This window comes from Lissotriton vulgaris, chromosome 6 (assembly GCF_964263255.1).
Source record: "Lissotriton vulgaris chromosome 6, aLisVul1.2, whole genome shotgun sequence".
Lineage (NCBI taxonomy): Eukaryota > Metazoa > Chordata > Amphibia > Caudata > Salamandridae > Lissotriton > Lissotriton vulgaris.
Window position 1 is genome coordinate 1,062,937,880 of NC_141694.1, and position 23,894 is coordinate 1,062,961,773.

General features: G+C 41.8%; 1 protein-coding gene across 2 annotated transcripts in view; it reads left to right on the plus strand.

Annotated features, from left to right (window-relative positions):
• The window catches only part of GNPAT (glyceronephosphate O-acyltransferase), a 920,813-nt gene that overhangs the window by 724,319 nt on the left and 172,600 nt on the right, over window positions 1-23,894 (plus strand). For both annotated transcript variants that reach the window (XM_086927130.1, XM_086927131.1), the window contains exon 12: window positions 13,749-13,889. In XM_086927130.1, the coding sequence (XP_086783256.1) occupies window positions 13,749-13,889 (141 nt within the window). The remainder of the gene's footprint in view (window positions 1-13,748; window positions 13,890-23,894) is intronic.

The window sequence follows — 23,894 nt, forward strand, 5'->3', positions numbered from 1 at the left end:
CAACACTATGCTTATTGCAAAATGCAGGAAAATGTGCCAATGTATTACATTTTATAAAATGACTTCAGTGCAACAGAAATATATAAAACTTAGCAGGTATGTAACGGTTAATATAAACTTTGAAATGTATTACTTGTTTAGTCAATATCAAAACAAAAGTGAAAGTCAAACGTGAAATGCATCAGTACATGTTAAGCCACATTTAGGTATTAGCAAATTCAAAAATAAAGCAACAGTATAAAAATGGAAAACAAAATTATAATAATTTCTCAATAGCGATTCTAGGCCGACACAACATGGTGTCACGGGTCCAAACATGACTCGAAGCCCTGCAACCATTTTTGTCTGGTACATTTGATGACCATCAGGGAGTCCAAGGCGAAGCTGTATGTTACCGAGCATATAAGGCAGGTCATAAGCATAAGAAATGCAAGTGGAGTTCTTCTCCCTCCCGTCATTTCCACTCTGCGTAGAAGTCGTACAGTTGATGCTCGAAGGATGCATCAACGCCTCCCACATCTAACTTGAAGCCTATCCTGAGGCTGATCCTAATGCTCGACCTCCCAGCAAGTAGAGGCTTTCAATGAGGTCATGCTTCAACTCTGGAGGATGATTCCATATCTCTTTAGAGTGCCTTTGGGCCCCATGGTTCTGCCAGGCAGTGCTTAATTTGTAAAATAATAAGTGCCAGGGCTCTCAGCAGGAGGCCACTGCAGCTTCCACCACACACTGCCACTGCCATGCTATCAGTGATAGTAACACAATTACTGACCATCACACTCCTACAAGTGTGACATTTCAGACTATTTCAGGTAGGTAATAGTCATTTCTAAATTACCAAGAGAGTGCCACCTTGTGGCAGGCTGTCCCAAGCCCCAGTGCTGACCATTAAGTGCCAGTGTTGAGCACCGGAAACCACCTGCTCAAATTAAGCACTGCTGCCAGGGCTTCCGGCTGGACTTCCTCTTTAGCCAAAGCTCAGCCAGTATTTCGATATGAAATAACAAAGCCACAGCCTCTTCTCTGGGAGGACTCTCAGACAGTGCCACTACCCTGATGCCAGTACTACTGGATGCTGGACACATCATTTGGATCGGGTTCAGATGCTGCCCAGGGCATTCAGAATATTTCCCATGATCAAGTTGACGGTGAGGAGATGGGTAATTTTCTCCCCCCTCGTTACATTGATTGATGTATGTCTTTAGATTTTCAAAATGCTATTTACCTGGTAGTTCTCCTGAGACAGTTAGACTCCCCACATGGCCTCCTTACAGAGGAGTGCCCCTTGTTTACATTGGTAGTAATCAGTGCCACCAACGTGCTGGACCTTCAGTGGCCTGCTGTGGAAACCAAGATAGATATGCTAATTGAAATATTGCAGCCTAGGCCTACAGTCTTTGACAGCAGCTTGGTCAAACCATGCCCGGCTTTGCCATTCAGTCTCCCTGTAGCTAGGTGGCATAGGCCTGTGTTGTGATGTATAACTTCTCCTGAGAGCTAGGTGTTTCAAGCGTCCATCAGCAAGGTCAACCCTAATGCTTCCCCGACTGCCTTGCTGTACATAGAATTAAAGCACTTTGACTAATTTGGAAAGAAGGTTTTCTGAGCTACCACTTTGGCTTTGAGTTCCCTGAATGCTGTTTACATTCTACAGTCCACATACCTCACTCATAGCTTTCAGTAGTAATAAGGGCACTATTTCTGGGGTGAGGCAATGGCCTGGATGAAGTGGAAATGAGGCCTTTGGTGCCTGGAGGAGCAAAGGCACCATATCCATATTCTGGAACTACCGCCATTTGCTTGGCCCTGAAGGCCTTACTCTTGTCCTTCATAGGGAAGCTGTTCCAGGTTCTGACAGACAAAACAACTGCAATGTGGTACTTCGACATTCAAGTGTGGGGTCACTGGCATTGTCCCAGGAAGCACAGAGGCTCAGGCTTTATCCCAACCACGAAGGGATCTCTCTGACAACCAGACATGTGACAAGCTTGCTGTGTTCTGTTCTGACAAGGTCAGCGGATGTCATCTGATTGACCAAGAATGGCATATGCACCCGGAAGTGTTTGAAGACGTTAACCAGTGGGGCATGCTTTGGGTTCCTCCTTTCACCACCACCTAGAACGTGTATTAGCGCAACTACTGCTTTCTGGATTTTTCATGTCAAGGCGTACCTGGGAGATGCATTCTGGTTACATCGGGCTGCAGTTTCCTGTATGCCTCTTGTCACTGCTGCTTCTGCTGTGAGTTCTGAAATAGATTAGGAGGGACCTAGTCCAACTCATTGTTATAGCTTTGAATTGGGCCAGGGGGTTGTACTACGCCAGCCTGCTGAACCTGAACATTTGCCCTCCGTTCCATTTACCTTTTCAAGAGAGCCTCCTTTCTCACCAACAGCACATGATTTACCCCTGAACCTCCATAACCTATGCCCATATATGAGGAAATTGAGCAAAAACAACTGATGGGGAATGGTTTTCCTGCAGAAGTAGTGGATATTATCCTGGCGATTCGGTAGCCTTCTAACAAGTCTGTATAGCCTAGTCGTTGGGTGAAGTTTGTGGCCTGGTGTAAGGATCTTTAGGCTGATCGTTTTCAGGTCAAGGTAATTAATTTTTGTTTTCTCACTGGCCATGCAAAGCTTTGCTATGGGTGCTGTTAATGGTTATTTGGTGGCCCATTTGGTCTTTTCTAATTTTGCCAAACATGACAAACCCTCATTGTCCAAGTCACCGGATGTGATGAGGTTTTCAAAGGGGTCATCAATATGCTTTCTCCTGGTCTTTAATATGCCACAATTGAAGGATAACTTAGACCTCACATTCTCAATGTGCATGTCATTGAATCTGTGCATATCAGTTCCTTGAGATTATTGACCTTTAATACTTTTTTTCCTTATTACATTTATTTCTGCGCACCGTGTCATTGTGCTACAGGTGCTAGTGTTGCAGCCGCCATATATGTTATGTTATGTTATGGAGATTTCTAGAGCGTGCAATTACCCGGTGGTGTCCTGGCGCTGGTTACTTCTTGTGCAGCAGAACAAGCAAGGGAGAGTTATTTGTCGAAAAGCCAGGTCTTCAACCCTTTCCTAAAAGCTAGGAGATTGGTAGCATTTCTCAGGTGGATCGGGAGACCATTCCATTCCATACCATGTTCTTTCCTGTCTATTTGGTGCTTTGAACTCTGCCATGTTGCATACCAAAAGTGGTGTTGTCCTACCGTGTGGTGCAGTCCATCACACTCCCCACTTTTTTCTGTCTGTTACATCCCTCTGAGGAGTAGGAGAGAATTTTTTGGTTGGATCCAAAGAGTGCCCTTAGATTTTTACATTAGCAGACTGAGGGTTACTAGATGGACGACAAGCCTTTTGTTTGATTTGCCGGTGCTTGGAAATAAATAGTGATTCAGTAATTATTCTTTTCCAGGTAGACTGTCCTGTGCATAAAACTGTGCTATGCTCTGTCCAGGAATGAGCCTCCTGTTGGCCTTCATGCTCATTTCACCACAGCCAAGGCCTCCACTACAAATTTGGCGAAAGGTGATTCTTTGCTTGTTATCGTCTAAGCTGCCAAATGCGTATCCATTCCCACCTTCACTAGGTATTACTGTATTGATGCTGCAGTCTGTAGGGAATGCTAACTGGGCTACTCAGTTCTGTGGGTCTTTAATATCCATTCAAAATGTGAGGAGTCTGTGGTCAGAAGTATCCATCTGAAGAAAAATGCTGTTACTTTCTGTAACTCTTTTGCTGGTGGATAATCTAAGTGCAGGCTTCTCGCTACCCTAACTGATCCCTATTCTGGAGAGTGGACTTTAAAAATGCCCCAGGTTAGGTTTTGCACACTGCCATGGTTACAATCTGTCATGATTTTTCTGGTCTGAGGGCATAAACGAGTTTAAAATACAAAATTGATATTAGTGTGAGGTGTGGCATATCTGTCCTGTCACTTCCAGATGAGGTTGCTGTCTCCTACCGAGTTTGATGATACCACCTATTAGCGCGCTGGAGCAATTGCTAAACCAGTGCTGACCACATCATAGTTGGCTGTATGGTAGCGTGAATTTCTTGTTATGGTGGGGGGTGGGGTGGATGAGGGCAACATGGATAATGAGAGGAGGACAGCAGGGGTTAAGCAACGACAGCAAGAGGAGGGCAGGTAGGGACAAGTAACTAGATTGGACAGCGGGAGAGGCAAGCAACAGGGGGGGCTTGAGGGGACAAGCACAACAGGAAGGGTAGGTGGTGACAAGAAAGCAAACATGGTGATAGGGTAGCTGCAACAAGATGGACAGCTGGTGTGGGCAAGCAGCAACATAGACAACTTGTGGGGGAAGCAAGAGCATGGACGGAGGGTGGGGGCAAGTAACAATACTGACAGCGGGAGGAGGGCGGGCAAGCAACAACACAGAGGACGACAAAAGCAATCTGGTAAGAGAGAGCAACATGAAAGCGACATGGGCCTAATCCCAAAAAAGTGCAATGTAAAGGACAGGAACACAGAGGCAGTTGCGATCAGTGTACGAATTGGAGAGTATGTGCAAGTAAAATAGCAATTAATGCTTTTCCTTTGGCAGCAAAAGGAAGTAGTTTCTGGTCTAGAGAAGAAAATGTAGTTAAATAAACAAGTGAAAGAATCCGAATATGTTTGTTTTTAATTGAAGTGGAAGGATCTCAACGGGCATGTGTTTTAAGATGATTATAATTACGCCTTTGATAATACACATTTTGGGGCAATGTTGGACACCCGCTTGCTGTTTTAGGGGTTTTACGGAACATGAAGGGAACTGTAGCATTTTAAGTATCAAAAACGTATGCGAGTCTCCTTTCAAGCATTGGAAGTGAAATGTTGGAAGAAAAATGGCAATGCCCTTCCTTATCAGTAATTTAGTATGCAAATTGCAGTGCCGCCCTCAGCATTGTTACGTATATCGTTAAGGGCGGACCTGCCCACTTTGGAGCTGGGGAACAGTGTTTTAGCAGCTGCGACAGCTCAACATCCTGTGATTTTGGGCAAGTCACTTAATCTGCCCGTGCCTAAAACATCAATTTGACCTCTTGCATAACATTTAAATGTTAGAATGTGCACCTTGTACTTAAAGGGAACTAATGGTAAAAAAAACAAGCATTGGCATAGCCAATAGGTCTCACCTTTGGGACCTTGTAAGTGTTTAGCCATGCAACAGTTGATGTTGTTGCACCAAGGATATTGTGCTGGATAATTAAACACTTATAAGGTCCCAAAGGCGAGACCTATTGGCTATGCCAATGCTTGTTTTAAGGGGGCCTCGAAACGGGTCTCTATAAGGCTCTGTTTTGTGACCAGCGTTGTAGGGGAAGGGAAATCCTTTAAAGAGAGTCATTTTCTCTCTGGATTTTCCTTCTCTTTCTGAAGCTCAAGAGCAGCAACATTGTCGTGGTGTCACCACCAGGGTTTTAAGTGGAAGTGTTTTCAATATTATATACAAGCCATAGTTGCTCCTTATTTATCTTATGCAACTCGCAACTATTGACAAAGCCAATAGTCCTGACTTGTATGTATGATGTGACTTGTATCATATATCTGGAAGCAATGACAGGAGCAGCAAAATACAAGTCGAGCGGCATACTGTGCTAAACACAGATTTTTAGCTTGCATGTTTTTAAGCCACGCTCTTTATTACATTGGCCACGCCCCTTTGAGAGACTCCCCAGTTTTTTCATCCCACTTAAAGCCCTGCCCTTGGGATTTGACATCACCCATGGTATGGGCGGGACACAGAGCCGCATAAGTGAGGGATAGAGTGTGGCATTATGGTCGGAGCTCTCGACTTTCTACTTGGAGAACCAGTTTCGAATCTCAGCACCTGCTCAACATCTACTGCAAATCACTTAACATACCTGTGCCTAAAATCAAATTCATCTGAATTGTGTAGTGTAACCCGTGCCTCTGTAAAGCAATCCAATGTCCTTGGGCCGAATTTGCGCTACACAAAAACTGTAAAAATGGAGAACAATTAACTAGATACCCACTACCAGTATTATTTCAACACTAGCAGAACTTCCCATGAAAGCCCAAACTATGCACAAATGAAATTATTTGCCATTTTGCTATACTTTTAGGTTATGCATAACAACTCAAAAAACTGCTGTATTTTGGGAAGCCTTCGATTTTTACAGGCTTTATCACCCCGCCTGGTCGGATAGGTTGACAGGATAACCTGCCTGCTACTGAAATCTCCTCCGTTGCGTTTCCAGCTTGGACCCATTACAGGCTAAGTGCTTATTCCAGTATTAGCAGAATATTCTCAGACTGGCTGCTTGGAGGACATCATTGTTGCCCACCTAATCAATACATTTCCCATCCAAATTTGTGCAGAGACCACTACATTTCCGGAAGTCCTTGTTCAAGTTTTGCTAGATTTCCCCAAAGTCCGGCCATGCCGCATGGAGCCCCAATTTTCCGCAATATCTCCTTCTGCATGTAGCTGGGTTTTTCCGCAAGTGGTTTCAAAGATTTACCCCCAGAATCTCGCCTCAGGATGAACCGAATGTTTGTCTTGCCTCAGGTAGGGGGCGGACGAGTTTGCCTGAGGCCGGCTGCGTCGAGTTCTGACAGGAAAGAAGAGTGGTAAAGATTAGGTTTTCACTACTGGAGCGGCCGTGGACACCTGCTGGCCTCCGTGGGAGAGCTGCCTCCGCAGCATCAGCTGCTCTGGGAATGAGAACCTCACGCTGGCGTCCCAGGGACGCGTCTACCGGAGACAAGCTGCGCCGTTCCCATGGAGGGTCTCACGCCAGCAAGGACAAGCTCCGCACTCGCAGGACGCTCATTTGCATTCAGTGATGTCCGTGAGAGTTGTTTTTTTTGTTGCAACATTTGCTGGTCAATTATAGGACTAAATAACGCCTAGTTCACCCCATGTCAAGAGCTATCATGGCACAGAGAAGTGTTTAACCTTTTATAGGGAACACGTCACACTTGAAGAGAGTCTATTAATCATTTTGTCCAGAATCTCTGAATCCTAAAAGGCAGAGTTGTTCCAGCAGAAATTCAAACCAGTGACTTCAGAGGTGCGAGCAGACGCTGTTTACAGGTGCTTAACCCATTTAGCTATCATCCTGATTGTTTACCAGCTTCGCAGAAATGCCTATGTTTCCGGATCTGAACAGGAGTTTTCTTCCCCAGTGGAAGTACAAGGAGCTAAATGAGCCATATGCCTCAAACAAGCCCGGTGTGCGTGCACTGTAAGGAATGTGAGGTATGCAGCTGGCACCCGGCCGCGCTGCTGCTCGCTCCCTAGGCCAGGGGAGAGAGAAGGTGGGACATGCACCCGCCTTTGGCCAATTGCGTGCTGTCTTTCTTAGAAAGACGAATGCAAAGGCCATTAGCGTGCGAGCAAAAATTAAAGCACACGCACAAACGTGTGCTCCGAGTTAAGTCCTTACTAGGAGCCTCGCAGAGCAGCACATGCGCGCTGGCTCAGGCGAGACCTAAAAATCAAGCATAAAGAACATGAAGGCAATTGTTATTGCATGCCCAAGTTCCCAAGCAACACCAAAGGTTCGTACAAGCACTTAAAGAAAAGTATGTTGAAAAACGAAATGAAGTAAATAGTCACTGTGATGTTAAGGGGCAACGACCTTAATGAACATAATCCAGAGTGCGCATGCGACTGTAAAGCAAAGCATGCCCTTACAGTGTATGGTTTCCAAGAGCTGAAGCTTTTGTTGTGTGTATCATTACAGGTAGATCTTTGGAGCAAGAGAACCATGTTCGAGTCCCAGTGCCGGCTCAACATCCTGTGATTCTGATCAAATCACTTAATCTGCCCGTGCACATCAATTTTACCTCTTGGGTAACATTTAAATGTTAGGATGTATGACGCGTATAGACTGGCAACTAATAGTAAGAATATAAAACATAATAAACCTAAAAATGAAGGCAATTGTTGTGATTGCGTGCACAAATTTAACCGCATGTGTGATTGAAAAAATAAATGCTTAGCCTTTCCCAAGCGACACTAAAAGTTCGATCTGCTGTTATTGATGTCGTAAAGTAATTTGTGCTGTACCGCTGATTTAGAACACATGTTGGAAATATAAACGAGGAGTGAAAATTGCTAGGAAAATATTAACATTTAAACTATGTCTCAATTGGAGAACTCATTTGAGCTTTTGTTTGACGCCTAATTGGTTCTCCTGGTCAGCCACCCAGCTGTGGTTGCATGATAGATAAATACACATAGGGATACTACAGGCCAGCTTCTTCCCAGGGCTTGCCCCAGCCACTGTTCTGAACTGCTTTTACTCTGAGGATGTTTGTTTTTGCAAAAATTGCCTCACTATATATGTTCAGAGTCTGTGAAAAGTGGAATGTAATTTCAGTCCTGGAATTACTGGAGGGATTCCCAGTAAATTACTTCTGTGCAAGTCTTTATTTTCTGTCCTCTTAGTTATCTGTATTGTGTGGGTTTTTGTCACGTAGTTGGGCGTTAGAGTTGCTGCTTTTGCGTCTGTCACTCATGTTTTTTTACGGCCTGGTTTCAACATGTTTTATTAAAAGACTAAAAGTATCTGTCAGACTGAGTAGGTTAATAAAAGATTTTTCACTTTGTGCGCACCATTCTTGGGTCAGGATGCATCGCTGAAACAATAGTATTAAACTAGTCAGAGACCACAATAAAATATACGAATGAATCCATAACAAGCTTCTGGTTACAAACTACCAATCTTTCAAACTGTGGTATGATGTCACATAAAGGTCCTTAGTTGGTGTATCGGGACCAGAGGCAGCAAACATAGCTTAAATACTAAAAACCAACACCAAAAATAATACGGTCTTAAGTAATGCGTCACCTCCAGACGCTACACGCTGGTGGACGTTGTCCACCCAATTTTTGTACAGGGTGAACGCCGTCCACCCTGCCAAGAATTTGGGCCCCACTGAATAATGTGCTGAACTCATCCCGATGTAATTTCGAAACACCGGGACACGTTCAGCAGCGCGTGCACTCTGTCTGCTTTCCATCTGCAACAAGCAACAACGTGCAGGCGGGTATAGGATTAGGTTTCTTATTGAAGATTCCTGCTGGGCCCATAACAAAGGCCGAATTTGAGGGATCATCAGGCCTCCTTTTGATTGAGTCTCTTTGCTGGGAGAAGTCAGGAGCCTCACACCTGATGCCAATGAAGCGAAGGGGAACACCTTGTTAGCACATCACATAAACTTAAGACAACAGGCAGCTTTTCACTTTGTTCAGTCCCTGTTTAGGAGATATGCATGTACTGTAAGAATATTAGATGTGTTGGTCTTTCCCAGCACTTACACAAAGCAAATTGCATTTATATAGAGCTTACTTCCCCTGAGGAGGCATTGAAATAATTTAAGTACCATTATTTTTTCTTGTATAGCCCTACTCATTCCAATGCAGGGTGTCGGAGCGCTTTACATCAACACATGCATATTACATGTGCAATAAATTATATAATTATGAGAATGAATGTACCGGATATGGTCCTTAAAACTGGGGGATTGCAAGGTGTAGAAGTCACTTATCTTTCATATCCTCACAATGTGCTCAAACATACACATTATAGAACTGCTAAACATATATGGGAGGGCTTTAGATCTGATGTCACTTCTTGTGATGCCACTTCCTGTAAAGTTGTGGCTTGTGATGCCACTTTCTATAATGTCAATTCCTGTGATGCCATGTGTGATGTCATGTGCCGTGATGTTCTGCGCCGTGATGACATTTGCATACTGCCTAACTAGGTTAGTACCCCCACTTCTTTTTAGGACTTCCAGACATAAACAGCGTAAAATAAGAGAGAAACAAGAACCTAACAAAGAAAATTAAACGAGCGAAACAACAAAAGAAAAATGTGCACTCGCAAGGACTGTGTGAAGAATAAGAAACTGTGAAAAAACTAACAAAGCCTCTTTACCCCGTTCACAAAGGCATACAAAAGGTCTTTTAAAGCCCTGTAAAATTCTCTGTTGAGGCTGAGATAAGACGCCAGACAATGCCCAGTGCAAGTCAAAGCATTTCATGAAGCGGGACAAAGGAATCCTGTGGATTATTTATTGTGCTGGGTGGGAGGCCACCATGGCAATGGAAGGGAGGGGCAACACAGATAAAAGAAGCAATCAGATGGTCGGAGGGAGCAGAGTACAGAGGCAGCTGCAAAACAGCTCTCTGGAAAGTGGCTCAACAAAAAGAAAAAATAGTACCCAAAAACCAAAATACAAGCACAAAAGTGTAAGGGTAAAAGTAATTGGGCTATGCTCCATGGGAAGGAACAACCCGCGAAAAGGAGGGTCATAAAGGGAAGATTAACCACTTGGAAACAATGCTTTTTAAAGGACACTCGAAAAAACAAATGAAAAGCAATGGGCTCTTCATTTCAAAGTATATACAACATGTCTCGAAGAGACAGCTCAAGCACGGTCTAGCTGCGACTTAAAAAGTTCCAGATCTAGTTTGGTGCTGGGGGACTTCATCAAATAAGGAAGCTGTGGTTAGAGTGGGCACAAGAAAGAAGTGTTACTGAACGTAAGCAACCTCTTCATGCAGAGGAAAGATCATAATTCTTCAATGACTGGGGACAAGTTTTTTATCAAAACTGTAATTTGTATTTTATTTGATGTAGAATGCATCCAAACCAATTACATCATTGATTTGCACTTTAAGACACAAGAAAATTCAAGTTTAAAAGAAAATGTTATTTGAATTGTAATGGCAAAATCATAAGGCCTTAATTTCACATTATGCAAGGTTAGTTGTGCTGGCTATTTCAACTTCTAAAGGAGAGCATTAATGTCAGACCCTAAATTGTAGGTTCCAGATTGCTTATGAAGGTGCCTTCAGTATAACTATCAAGCTATGTTTAATAATAGCACTCCGCAGATTATTGCGGCATTTACAGACATTGCAAGAGCAGGCTTATTGTGCCTTTGCTTGATGGATATACTTGAAATGAAATGAAAGTGGGTTTTATAGAGCGCATTACTACCCGAAGGCCTCGTAGCGCTAATATACTTGGAGGTTATGCCTAATTCTAGCATGCCACAAACTTTTACAGAAGTGTACCGACCACAATAGTAGGATTGCCACATTCTGGGGAATAATCTTTTTTCGCATTACTTCGTTCTTTATATATATCAGCCTTGAAAAAGTCAAGAAGACGAAATACATCTCGGCTGCCTTTAATTTTCTTATATATACCAATATTTCTACATTGTAACAATCGAAAGTATGTCGAGAAGATTTCACTATTGAATGGACATTAAATTACTGCATCCATACCGCATATTCTTGGACTCTATGCGTACTGTTTGGGTTACTTTTTAAAGAGTTCCTTGGTAAAAAAGTATCGCAATTATTAAGTCAGGTTTACTTAGAACATTTTAACAGACCTTTAAGAAGATGAGACACATTTTAAAATCAACACATTTCAGTATTTTAGATTTATCCACAAGTAAATACATACAGTTTTAAAATGTAGCTACAGTTTAAAATTTGAAATAATTTAGTAAGCTCTAATGTATGTTCATCCTTTTTTTTTTTTTTTTTTTTTTTCTCTTTTTTTTGTCCTCATATCCACCATGGTTTAAGAAAGCCATTTAGAATATGCTCTAGTACAGTTGACACAGTGATTTTAACTGGGAGGGATCATTTCATTTCGAGTGGGAACGCCATGAATCCCGCAACTGTCACAGCTTGATATTCCTTTAGGCTACCAATGGGGAGGCCTACTGCTGGGCCTGGGCCGGACTGGGACCGGACAACATTAGTATTTGGCACCATAGTAGTATAATCATTGGACCCGGGGGAAAAAAAAAACAAAAAAAAAAAAAACCCGGATCTTTATTGTGCCCATACAAACAAATGCCAAAAGGCCCTTTTATTTTGGTTTCCCGATCTGGCTAAATCCATACGTGCCGTCTGTAAAGTTGATATCAACCAATCCGCATGGGAAGGGGGCATAGGATCCTTCCACCTCCTGCAGATCTCTCTCCTTGCCAAGAGGACGGTATAGAAGACCAGGCTTTTAACTGTAATTTGGGTTGTCTTCAGGAGACCAAAAATCACTAATGGTAAATCTATAGTAATTGGGATACCTAACGATGCCGTAAGAGTCTTACCTATGGCCTCCCAATATGGTGCAATTCGAGGACACTCAAAGAACATATGAATATCTGAAGCTGCAATCAGCCCGCACCTCGCACATGCCACTGAGTTTCCTGCGACAAATTTGGATAGTCTTTGGGGAGAGTAATACGCCCTGTGAAGGGTAAAAAGATGGTTCCTACGTAGCCATGAGGGTTTCACCAAACTTTTTAAAAGCTCAAATGAGGAGGACCAAAGTACTTGTAAATCTTGAGTCGATATTACGTCCCCCCAAAGTTGAGCTGGTAACTTAAATTCCCCATCAGATTCATCTAAAAGAAGTTTATACCATAGTGAAATCTCACGTTTGGTTGAAGGGGTACCAACCAAGTTAGTTATTAATTGACTATGCCCTCCGAGAGGAAACTTTCTACGTTTTGTTAGTGGATCGTTATATGCCACTGTCCAGCTTCGGATTTGAATGAATTTGAACCTTGAAAGGGTTGGCCCTATTTTATTCTGTAGATATTCCCATGAAAGCAGGTCCCCCTCATAGAAAAGATCCCCCACATTCTGGGGAATAATCTTTTTTCGCATTACTTCGTTCTTTATATATATCAGCCTTGAAAAAGTCAAGAAGACGAAATACATCTCGGCTGCCTTTAATTTTCTTATATATACCAATATTTCTACATTGTAACAATCGAAAGGATGTCGAGAAGATTTCACTATTGAATGGACATTAAATTACTGCATCCATACCGCATATTCTTGGACTCTATGCGTACTGTTTGGGTTACTTTTTAAAGAGTTCCTTGGTAAAAAAGTATCGCAATTATTAAGTCAGGTTTACTTAGAACATTTTAACAGACCTTTAAGAAGATGAGACACATTTTAAAATCAACACATTTCAGTATTTTAGATTTATCCACAAGTAAATACATACAGTTTTAAAATGTAGCTACAGTTTAAAATTTGAAATAATTTAGTAAGCTCTAATGTATGTTCATCCTTGTGCATTACTGATAGTGCTTCCTTAATTTGTGAACCCTGCATTTTAGAAATGATATTCGTAGTATTTTACACCTGTACACTGGCAATACCTACATGTAATAAAACAAGGACCAATATGGCCGCGATCTGTCTGTTCTTGACAGGAATTTCATATTTCCTAACCTTTTGAAAAATGTTATTATCCAAGCCTGAATGTAACTTTGTATTTTTAACATATAAAAAGAGCTTTGTTTTTCCAGGGTCCACTGCTTGCTGTAAACTCTTACCCAAGCCTTGTAATCTTCCATCGATTCATGCCCTAACCAAGATGCTGAACTTAGATGCTTGCCTAAAACTCCTGGAATTTATAATGTTTTACTTATGTTTAGCACAACAAGACCTTTAGGTGTATATGGTGTGAGTTTATCAAACTGTTATGGAATAAACAAATAACTGCCCGTCGAAAACTGGTGAAAGGTCTTTGCTGTATCATGGTGATCCGTCACTTTTGGGAACATAGTATAGCTCAGACTTCTATTAAATTAGTCTTTAAGTAGGCTAATTCCATAGAATTTACTATGTTCTAGATTTTCGTCTCATTGTCAAAACTTTAAGAAGCTTCGGACCCATGATCACCTCACTAATTACAGTGTTTTTGACAGGACTTTGATGAAGGTTGCTTCCTACTCCGTAAAAGTAATGCAGTTAATGTCACTCCTCAAGAAATAATAATGAAAGAGGAAGGGGGTGAAGTGGTATCATTCTTATCAGCCATGTTCAGGCCCTTCATCGAAGGTTATCAGGTATGTTTTTTAAAGAATTTATTATATATTTGAGAATGGCTAAATATCTGTGTTTCACAATTCTGATTGTTTACATTTCTCACAAATATGCAGCCTGTTTATTTCATATATGTCGTACGTTACTTTTTTTTTTACCGCTGATATGTTTGCCCTTTACTATGATGGTTGCCCTAATTTTTTTTTTATTCATTTACATTTCTCAGACTGTACTCACTGTGTGTTTGCCTTGTACATGATGTTTCAAAAAGGATGGGAAAAGGTGCCAGTTCATTCACTTGTTGTGTTATCATACCCAATTGTTTGTTAAATACCATATTTATTAAGATATTCAATTCAATTCAATAGAGACTTTATTTCGGTTTTGATTCAAACCATAAAAGCACATATGCAACAAAGCAGTTTAAAAATTCAATAAATATAAAAATAAACGGTAAAGTGCAGAAAATATGAGGGTCAGTTATTTACATACAATAAGTAAATTCATGAGAGAAATAAATCAACAAAGAGGACCATCACTGATCCAAACAGTTTCTCAACCTTATACATAGCTTTAAAAATTCAGTAACTTGAAGAATGATGTCCTTATGCAGAAGTTGTAGGTACATAAGGGCTGGTCTGATCTAATTAAAATTAAGTTTTTTTAAAAGAGCAGCCAGATAGCGTTTGAGTGGGTAATCATAAAATCTACATAAAAATATAAAATGCAGCATATCCTGTGGAGACTTTCCGTCGCAGCCACAGGGTGCTGCAAATTTATTAAAAATGTCACTTTTTGGTCTAATCAGCAGATGGTGGTAAAGATTTAACCTAAACCTTGTTAGCAAGAACTTCTCATGTGAGGTCAATGAGCCAGTTGTTGCGTGCTTATCTAGGTTCCTGATCGATACTGTGACCTTATGCCCCTATTCGGCTATAAATCCATTTATTCCCTATATTGGCATAACCGTTCAAGTGCGATTTTCTGAAAAGTCATCTCTGGCCTCACACGAACAGAGCCACATTCCAGCATGACTCTCTGCTACTTCCTTTGCGACCAATTAGTGCAATGACAGTGCAGCAGTCACTATCTGATATTCCTAGATAACACTCCGAGTTCTTCAACAAGATAAAAACTTAGCAAACCTGGAAATCCCCGCTTGCTATGTTTTGATTAGTAATGGAACTCTAATGAGCAACTGATAACTGTCACTTCCTAGTGACATCTTTAATTGACGTCTTATGTCCAGCAAACTTGCGTCAAACCCGGCACCTGTCAGGTATAAATATTACCAACGTTGCCTTAAGCAATGAGAAAGATACGAGCTGCGAGTTCGTTCCCTGTTGCTGATGCCAGCTGCCTGCATGACCCTGTGTTGGTAAAAACTAGCACTCTGTCGCTGCAGCCTGCTATCCTGTGGTGGTGAAGCTGCTGATTACCATTATCGCCGCTAAAGCGCGACCTATGGTGCAGTACGCTTGAGGAGCCGAGCAGCCGTCCTCTGCGAAGACATCCAGCCCAGCTGCCCGCGGACGCTGTCACCCCTCCTTCTTCGACGCGCTGAGAGAAGCGAGCTGCATTTCTCGTGCAGAGAAATCCAGTCCCGGCGCTTCCGGTTTACCCTCGCGGGTGACTGGGATATCGAGAGAGACCCCTGAAGGAGATACCAATCCTCCATCATTCTATTCAGAGGTATGGTGTTGACTAAACCCTTAGACGAGAATTCTTGAAACAAACCTTGGCAAAACCAACTTAACTTAAGCTACTTACTTACTCCCCTTTTCACGTGTTAGGCTTAGGTCAGGCACACTGGGGTAGGCTTAGTTAGAAGCACCAGTTGAGTATGTTAGCCTAATGTATATATGACTGTATATATGTTTTATTACTTTTAAACCATTGTATGGCTAAGAAACCATATCAATGCTTTTACAGTTCTATTTCGCAATACTTATCTTACTGTACGTACTTTTTATAATAACAGTTATTGCAATTGTGGCAATACATTTCTCTTGTACGAGAAGAAAGACTGTTCAATAAATGTTAACCCTTTATTGATAAACGCCCGTCTCTCTATTCTCTACATACTGTGAAAGTAAAATGCACTAGACTGACTGAGTGAAATCTGTGTCTATTGTTTCACACGACCCTAGAGATCGACTCTTGATCTGAGGAGCAAAGTTGTCATGTTGCACGGTTGTTGGAAAACTGAATCCCTTCTTGTCTGTGCCCAGGAAGCTGATCACTTCCTATGCAGAGAAGAAAGTTTCCAGTGACCTCTGAGCTAGTTGGTAACACAACCCAATTAAGTTTAGCATAGTCAGTGGAGGCCTGGAATATCCGCAGTTCCACGTCGATACTACTGTTTATGTTATTCCAATGCGCAGGGCCTAGTGGGAAACTAGGAACTACACTACATGGCGCCCTAACGTTTGGTAAGGCGATAAACTAACGCAAGACTTGTAGAGTAACTCAGTCGTGCATATTTCACACCCTTTCTCCCGTAAATACTCCAATAGACGTCTGGAGTGGGTGAAAGGTTAAAATCCGCCCGACCTTAGTAGGAAGAGATTCCTATGTAAAGCTCTGGTTTATTCAACGTTGAAGGATACAGTGTTCCAAAATATTGTGCATCTAATCTTTGTCTCCTTGGAGACCTACTCTGCAAAAACTGCATTTATACAATGTCAGTAGAAAACAACGGCACCGCTGGGGCCGCAGCAGATGCGACTCAGCAAGGTCCCGAATACACAGACCCGGGTGCTATTATCATCCCGGTCCAGTTAAGAAGATCTATAACTTTAAAACTTATAGAAAACGGACTGCCACCTCAAGGTGGTACAGTAATTTTCGTGATAGAGGCTCACGAGTATCGGCAGACAGAGGTATTCTATTCATGGATAAACTTTCCAGCGGTAAACGCTATAACACAAGAGTTTCACTATTACAAAATAGAGGAACCTCCGGGAGAGTACGCTCCTTTCGAGGAGATTGAAATCCCACTTAAATTTCAAGAGCACCTGCTCTGGTTTAATGGCGCCCTAAAACATAATGATCACATAACCAGGCTCGGTCCACTAGGTAGACCAGGAGCCACGTGGCCGGTTCTAGCCAGCTACACACCACATCCTGACATTACAAGAATGTCTAGAGAAGAGCTGTTAGCACAGCTAAACACATTAATAAAAATACATAGGCAATTAGTCCAATATGTAATACGGACTGCAACAGTCCAGCCAGCTGTTAATTCACACCAGCTGACCCCTCACCAGGGGAACACAAATAAAATTACACCACAGAACATACAGTCATGTCTTGGTAAAACACCCGTAAAACGGGAACAAATTCCTTTCTGGTTAGCCCAGAAAATCACTCAAATAGAGGCAGTATTTCCTGATACTACCCCTATTGAGAAACACAGAATCTTGACCGTCTGCCTTCCTATGGGAATCGCACCACACGTGGAGGACTGCGACACTTGGGGTACAGTCTTTGCTTCCATTTACACAAAAACACACGGTGTTCCGTCTATGGCGGTAAAACCAGAAGTGCTAAAACAGATTCAAAATGAATACGGTCCAGAGCCCGCTTTAAATCTAGGTATGAAATTACTGAAAGATTTCAAGCAGGTCACGGCTATATTATTAGCCAACATAAAGGGAGAAGCAGCATCTGTGGCGATTCGCCAGAAGTTGAGGGAAACAGATATAAAAGATTCTGTTGAGCTTGCAAAAATCATAGAAAAATGCTATGAAGAATTAGGTAGAGACAGCTTGGGTGGAAAACCAGTTAAGCCCCAACTGCTCGAAAATCCTGAAAAATTATTTATTAAAAATAATTTAAACACTCCTAAAAAGAGCTGGGATGGAAATAAACAATCCACTCCCAAGGAAAAAGTTTTCCAGTCCAGAGGAAGGTCTCCTCGACGGAGGGAAAGAACTCCGACTCGAGAACGCCAGTCTCCCCAACGGGAGCCCTCTGAGAAAAGATATAACCTTAGAAATAGGGATAATCTGAAAAAACCTGATAGATATCAAAGTATTGATACACGTCCCTCTCGATCTTTTCCACAGAATTCGGAAAGAAGAGGACGGTCAGACCCAGGAGAGCACACCAAGTCCAAAGACAAGGAACCTGCTCAAAATAAGAAATCTCAATTTCAGAAAAAGAAGGTAGCCAGTATTAGAGTAATCAACCATGCCGAGAATACTGAGGACACAGTTGAAGAACGGGGAGTGGGCATTGACAATGTTGGACAGTGCAGCAGAAATCAGTATAGCGCGCAAGATCTTGATGAGTCATCTGGAGACAGTGGACACGAATGAATACATTCAGGTTGAAACTGCCGACGCCAGGCTTAGCGAGCCCCATAAAATATACGAAATAACATTGCGTATGGAGGGTGATAAGACTAGGAAAATAAAGGGTCTGTTTTGGGATAAGCTCTCAAAAGGCTATGATATTCTGTTAGCTGAAAAAGATTGGCCCCCGGAGTTTGTCAGGGAGTGCCCTCGTGGCGAAGAAGTGATTATGCCTGCCTTCTCGAATCACATACCGATTCACAAAAAATACACATATGCAAGGAAATGGGCAGTAGCCCAGGCACCTGCATTATATAAAAATCATGTAGGATGGGATGAGGATTCACCGCCTCACAAAATCCAACTAAAAAGTGAACCAACTGCCCAATTGCAGTATCCCATAAAGCAAGAAGCTAAAAAACAGGTCAGGGAGATCTTAGATCAACTTGAGTACCAGGGGGTGATTGAAACATGCACCTCTCAAATGAACAATCCTTTGTTTCCTGTCTCCAAGCCAGACAATTCATATCGTCTAGTTTTGGACTACAGACATCTTAATACATGTTGCAAAACCTTTGCAGTACAAAACTCGCATAGTGCAGCCCTAATGAATAACATAGTTAGGAAAAAATATAAAACGACATTAGACATTTCTAATGGTTTCTTTTGTCAAAACATTGCACCAGAAAGCAGATATTTGACCGCTTTCTCAGCATTTGGGTCACAGAAAAAATTCTGTCGACTCCCACAGGGGTTCAAGAACAGCCCAGGACTATTCTCAGCTAGGGTAACAGAGTTACTACAAATCTATGATGATGAAGCATTGTCTTACGTAGATGATATTTATCTCACAGACGACGACTTGGATACTCACTTGAAAAGAGTGAACACCATTATACTTGGGTTCGCAGCAGAGGGTTACAAATTCAACTTTAAAAAGTCCCGAATTGCCCATCTGACAGTACTATTCTTAGGGTACGAATTATCAAGTGAAGGGAAAAGCCTAGCGGACAACTTCTTAGAGAAGTGCGCTGTACTCCAAGCTCCAAAAACGCTGAAGAATTTACAATCGATACTAGGTTTTCTGAATTTCGGAAGAACTTACATCCTAAATTACGCAGAGAGGGTTAAACCTCTCTACGAACTAATAAAACCTGATTTAAAACAAATCAATTGGACTCAAAAACACACAGAAATTTTGAGATCACTGCAAACAGACATGTTAGCAAAAACAAAATTAGATACACGTGACAACACGATCGATCTTGTAATCCGAGTCATCCCAGGAAGATGCGGATTCACGTACCTGACCTCTAATGAGTGAGAAAAGGTACCAATTGCAATTAAATCTCACTTGTACACACAAGCAGAAAAAACATTCAGTCACACAGAAAGAACTGTGAACGCAGTGCTAATCGCATTAGCAAATGAACGAGAACTAGCACACGGCAAACGGATTAATATCCTTACAGCGGAATCCGCCTTCGAGGCGCTATTCAGCCCAGTAAACCTGCCTACAGTGTCACTGGATCCGAAATGGATACAGTACATAGATTCTCTAGGAGCGGAAGATGTGAAATACTATTTCGCCCCGCTATTTGAAGAACTGAATGATTTAGAATATGAAGAAGAATATCCTCTGCCAATCGAAATTCTGCCTCTCCCACAATACGTCTGTATAATCTATACAGATAGCTTTGTACAGCATTTTAATGTAGAGAGTAAATCCTACAATGCAGCATGTGCGATCATTAAAGGTCATTGGCTGTGCGGTAAATTCAGACCGAAAGTAACAAAAACTGAATCTGTAAGAAACTGTTCGGTTCAGAGAACTGAAATCAGATCTTTAAAGATGGCGCTCGAAAATGCAGAACGCGAATTCCCCACACTTATAGTGTGCGATTCTCATTTTTGCGTCAACTCTTACAACAATAAACTGCAGAGTTGGATCGAAAACGACTACAAAGATGACACAGGTGCCACAATAAAGCATAAATTGCTCTGGAACGAGGTTGCTCTTTTACACAAAGAACTACAAAAGACTCACGTGATTCACGCACAGAGTCTTCAACGTGATGGCGTTCACGTTGCAGGGAATTCATTGGCTAATACAGCCAAAGCGGAAGCAACTAAACCGGCTTCCGTAGCCACAAAAAAGCGTACAGATAAGTACATAGACGGGGAAACCATGCTGGCAGTAAAAACGACCGTAAAAGGCGACTGTGCAGCACTACCCGTAAACTATCCACTCAATTATGCATACATAATCGATGCAAACTCCGTTCCTTTTGCTCGAATCCCTGGAGTGGGGGACAGAGTAATTCCAAACAGGAGCAGGAGGGGCTTCCTATTACTGGAAGCGCACATGGGGTTGGGTCTGAAACACCAAACAATCAAAGCCTCTCTGAAAGAATTGCAATCAGAGTACTGGTGGCCAGGAATGAGTATAGATATTCAATGTTTTGCTCAAAATTGTGAAGACTGCAATAGAGATCGCAGTAATGAACAGGCCAGTGTAGTTTCAGGATCCCTTCTAGACAGCATAAGGCGGTCTATCTGCGCAATCAAAGAAGAGAAGCGCGTCCCAGTGTACACCGTTAAGACGAAAAGCACTTAAAAAATGAGGCCCCAGCGCTCGGCTGACGCTAGAACGGTTATAAAAGATTTGCGAGTCCATATCGGCATATACGCAATTACCACGTTCCATTCTGACCAGGGTCCTGCTTTCAGCTCTCGAGCCTATAAGGAGGCCATGGCTAGCATGGGAATTGGGTTGCGGTATTCTTGTCCGTCGCACCCGGAAGGAAATAGTGTGGTAGAAAGAAAAAACCGGGACATAAAGCAATCTATAACAGCGAAGGTATTAGGTTCAGGCGCTGGGTGGGTCAAACATTTAATAAGTGTCCAGACTAGTCTTAACAACATGCCAAGAAATTCTCTAAAAGGTTTCAGCCCATACGAACTATTGTTCGGAATTAGAATGAACGTTCAGGACCTCGATAGTCAGATGTCAGTGGTACAAGAAGAAAAAACGCACTTTGATGTAAAAGACCGTTTGGCTGTTTTACAGGAACTGAATGAAACACGAAAATCATTAAGCAACATAAAGTTAAAGCAACAGCCAAGTACCACTGACGAAGCACCACCCGCAACAGCCCCAGCAAGGCCTGTCTGGATTCCAAAGATTGGGGATCTAGTCAGAGAAAAGATCGCGGTTAAGAAGGAATTTGGGCCTTCTTACAGAAAAGCAGTACCTGTCTTGTCAGTCACCGGAACAAGATCAGTTGTGCTACCGCCCCTTGCTGGTAAAAAGGAGAACAGAATCGTGTCCATCGATCTGGTAAAACCACAAGCATGTGGCCTATAATCAACAGTAGGCCCAGTGGACTCACAAGAAACAACAGAATACCCAAACTTGCAACAATCCAAGAGGTTCAAACTGAAAGACTTATCACATTCGATCAGCCTGCAGTGCACAATGAAGGACTATGCAATAATGCCATGGAACTCGTGCCTCTTGAAACACAGATTGAAACAGTTCGTCAAGAAACAACACCAGTCTACAATGATGTGGCATCAGAAAGTGCTACCGAGAGACAGATTGAAAGAACAATCCCATCAATTGACAGAACTGCCTCTGGTTATTTCATCAACTTCGACAACTTCTCTGAAGATTTAAACGACCCCGAAGTGATGCCAGAAACAAAAAAGTCTTTTAAAGAAAAAGCAACGGAACTCTTTCATCAACTGAAGGAAATCTACCTAATTTCCCCTTGGCTAGAGTTCTGGTTCGGTCTAGGTGTATTTTTCCTCCTGCTTTGGCTCATCATGGTACTGTATTTGGGAAAATTCATTGAAGGAAAATATATTACAATGGACACAGCAAGTCAGAACATCAACCTAGTCCTGAAACCACACAGATCATCCCACGTGAAGAAAAGAGAACTGTCAACAGTAAATGTCACAGCAATTCCAATACCTGGTGGGGTAGTATGGGAGAAAACAGACTATGAGATCTATGGTCCGGTCGAAATCCTGAAGTATCCTCATCAACTAAAGGTTTCCTTAAGTGACTTTGTGACACCAAGTACATTCTCTGATGATTGGGACTTTAACAGTATTAATGACATGATGTCTGATTTAGTAATGTCAGCTAGATTCACAGATCATGATTATTTACAAGGTTCATCTAGTTATGAGCAGTTATTCTGTTACACCCATTATGGGGATCATTACTTGCATAAATCTGCACAGCCTAGAAATGTTTTTATGTATAATCAATGGGAACATTGTTCTACACCACCTAAAAGCAGTTCTAAAGCATTTTTTGAGAAATTCAAATACTTCTCAGGGTTTAACACCAGTGATGCAGAAACGTTTTATTATAAACTGTTAGATAAAACAGGAATGAAAACAATGCTGACAAATTCTAAATTGATATATTCAGAAACATTTTATGACAAAATGATGACATTTGGTTTTGATTATTGGAAAAATAATATTGAAACGAAAACCATTTGGGGTACAAAAGATTGGCAGGTGCAAGGCATAGAAGCACTATTTAGAACCTGCATGATACCTGAACAAATGTTATTTTTAAATGACACTGTACACCAAACATCTTGTCTTGGCCTAGCTAAGATCAAAGACCTTAAAGCACCGTCTATTCCAAAGCCAATACCTGAAAATGCAAGAGCTGATATTGAGTTAGACGTGTCACAAATTTTACATTTCAACAGAACACATCCTGATTGGAAAAAGTGGTTAATCTGGCCTATAGACAAAAATAGCTGTCAAGATAGATTCCTGAATAAAACACAGGGGTTAAAAATGACCAGATTAGACCCTAGATACTCCCAGAGACAACATCCAGGGATTATAACAACATACAGTGTAGGGAAACTCTGCCTAGAATGGCTAGCTGCATCCACACTGGCTGAAATTAAGCAACACTTGTCTTTATTAAAAGATGGTGCTGATTTGCGCGACTTCATTCTTGGACCACACAAACAGCGTCAAAAGCGTTTCATAGCGACCAGTATCTATGCTGCTTACAACGAGGCTTGGAAAGTGAAGCAAATTGAAACTGCTGAAAAAATACGAGAAATTGATCGTATTAATTTGGAGAAATCACTTTCTGTAGTAGACAATGGGTTAATGACTCTGTCTTCCAGAATATATTCTTTGGACAATATTGTATCCTCTGCCTTTGATGTGATAGACAGAGATTTGCTAATGTTACAACATGGCCAGTCTCAATTACGCTCTATTATAGAACTAGGCTGGACGCTGCAAAATCTTCGTTCAGGCTATGTGCCTTGGCGTTTAATCAACACAACGTCATTATTTTCCATTTTTAACCTTACTGATAAACAGATCAGTTTGGCACAGAAAGGAGCAGACTATACAATCTTGAGCATCGAGAAACTCGAGAGATTACCATTGACAATGTCAGAGAGTCCTGTCATTGAATGGATAATACACGGAATTATCACAATTCCGATAACAACTTTCCGATTTCATAAATGCCTTGAGTACATACCTGCTGGCCAATATGAACAATTGGGTAAGGGATATGTAAAATCCGAATGGAAATTACCATACACTCATTCTTGCTATAGTGACAGCGACAAAAATGTATTTCTTAGTGGTGACAACTGTAAACACTCACTAAGCGGTATACTTTTGTGTCAGGGTATTAATTTACACGGAGCATGTGATGGAAATTCA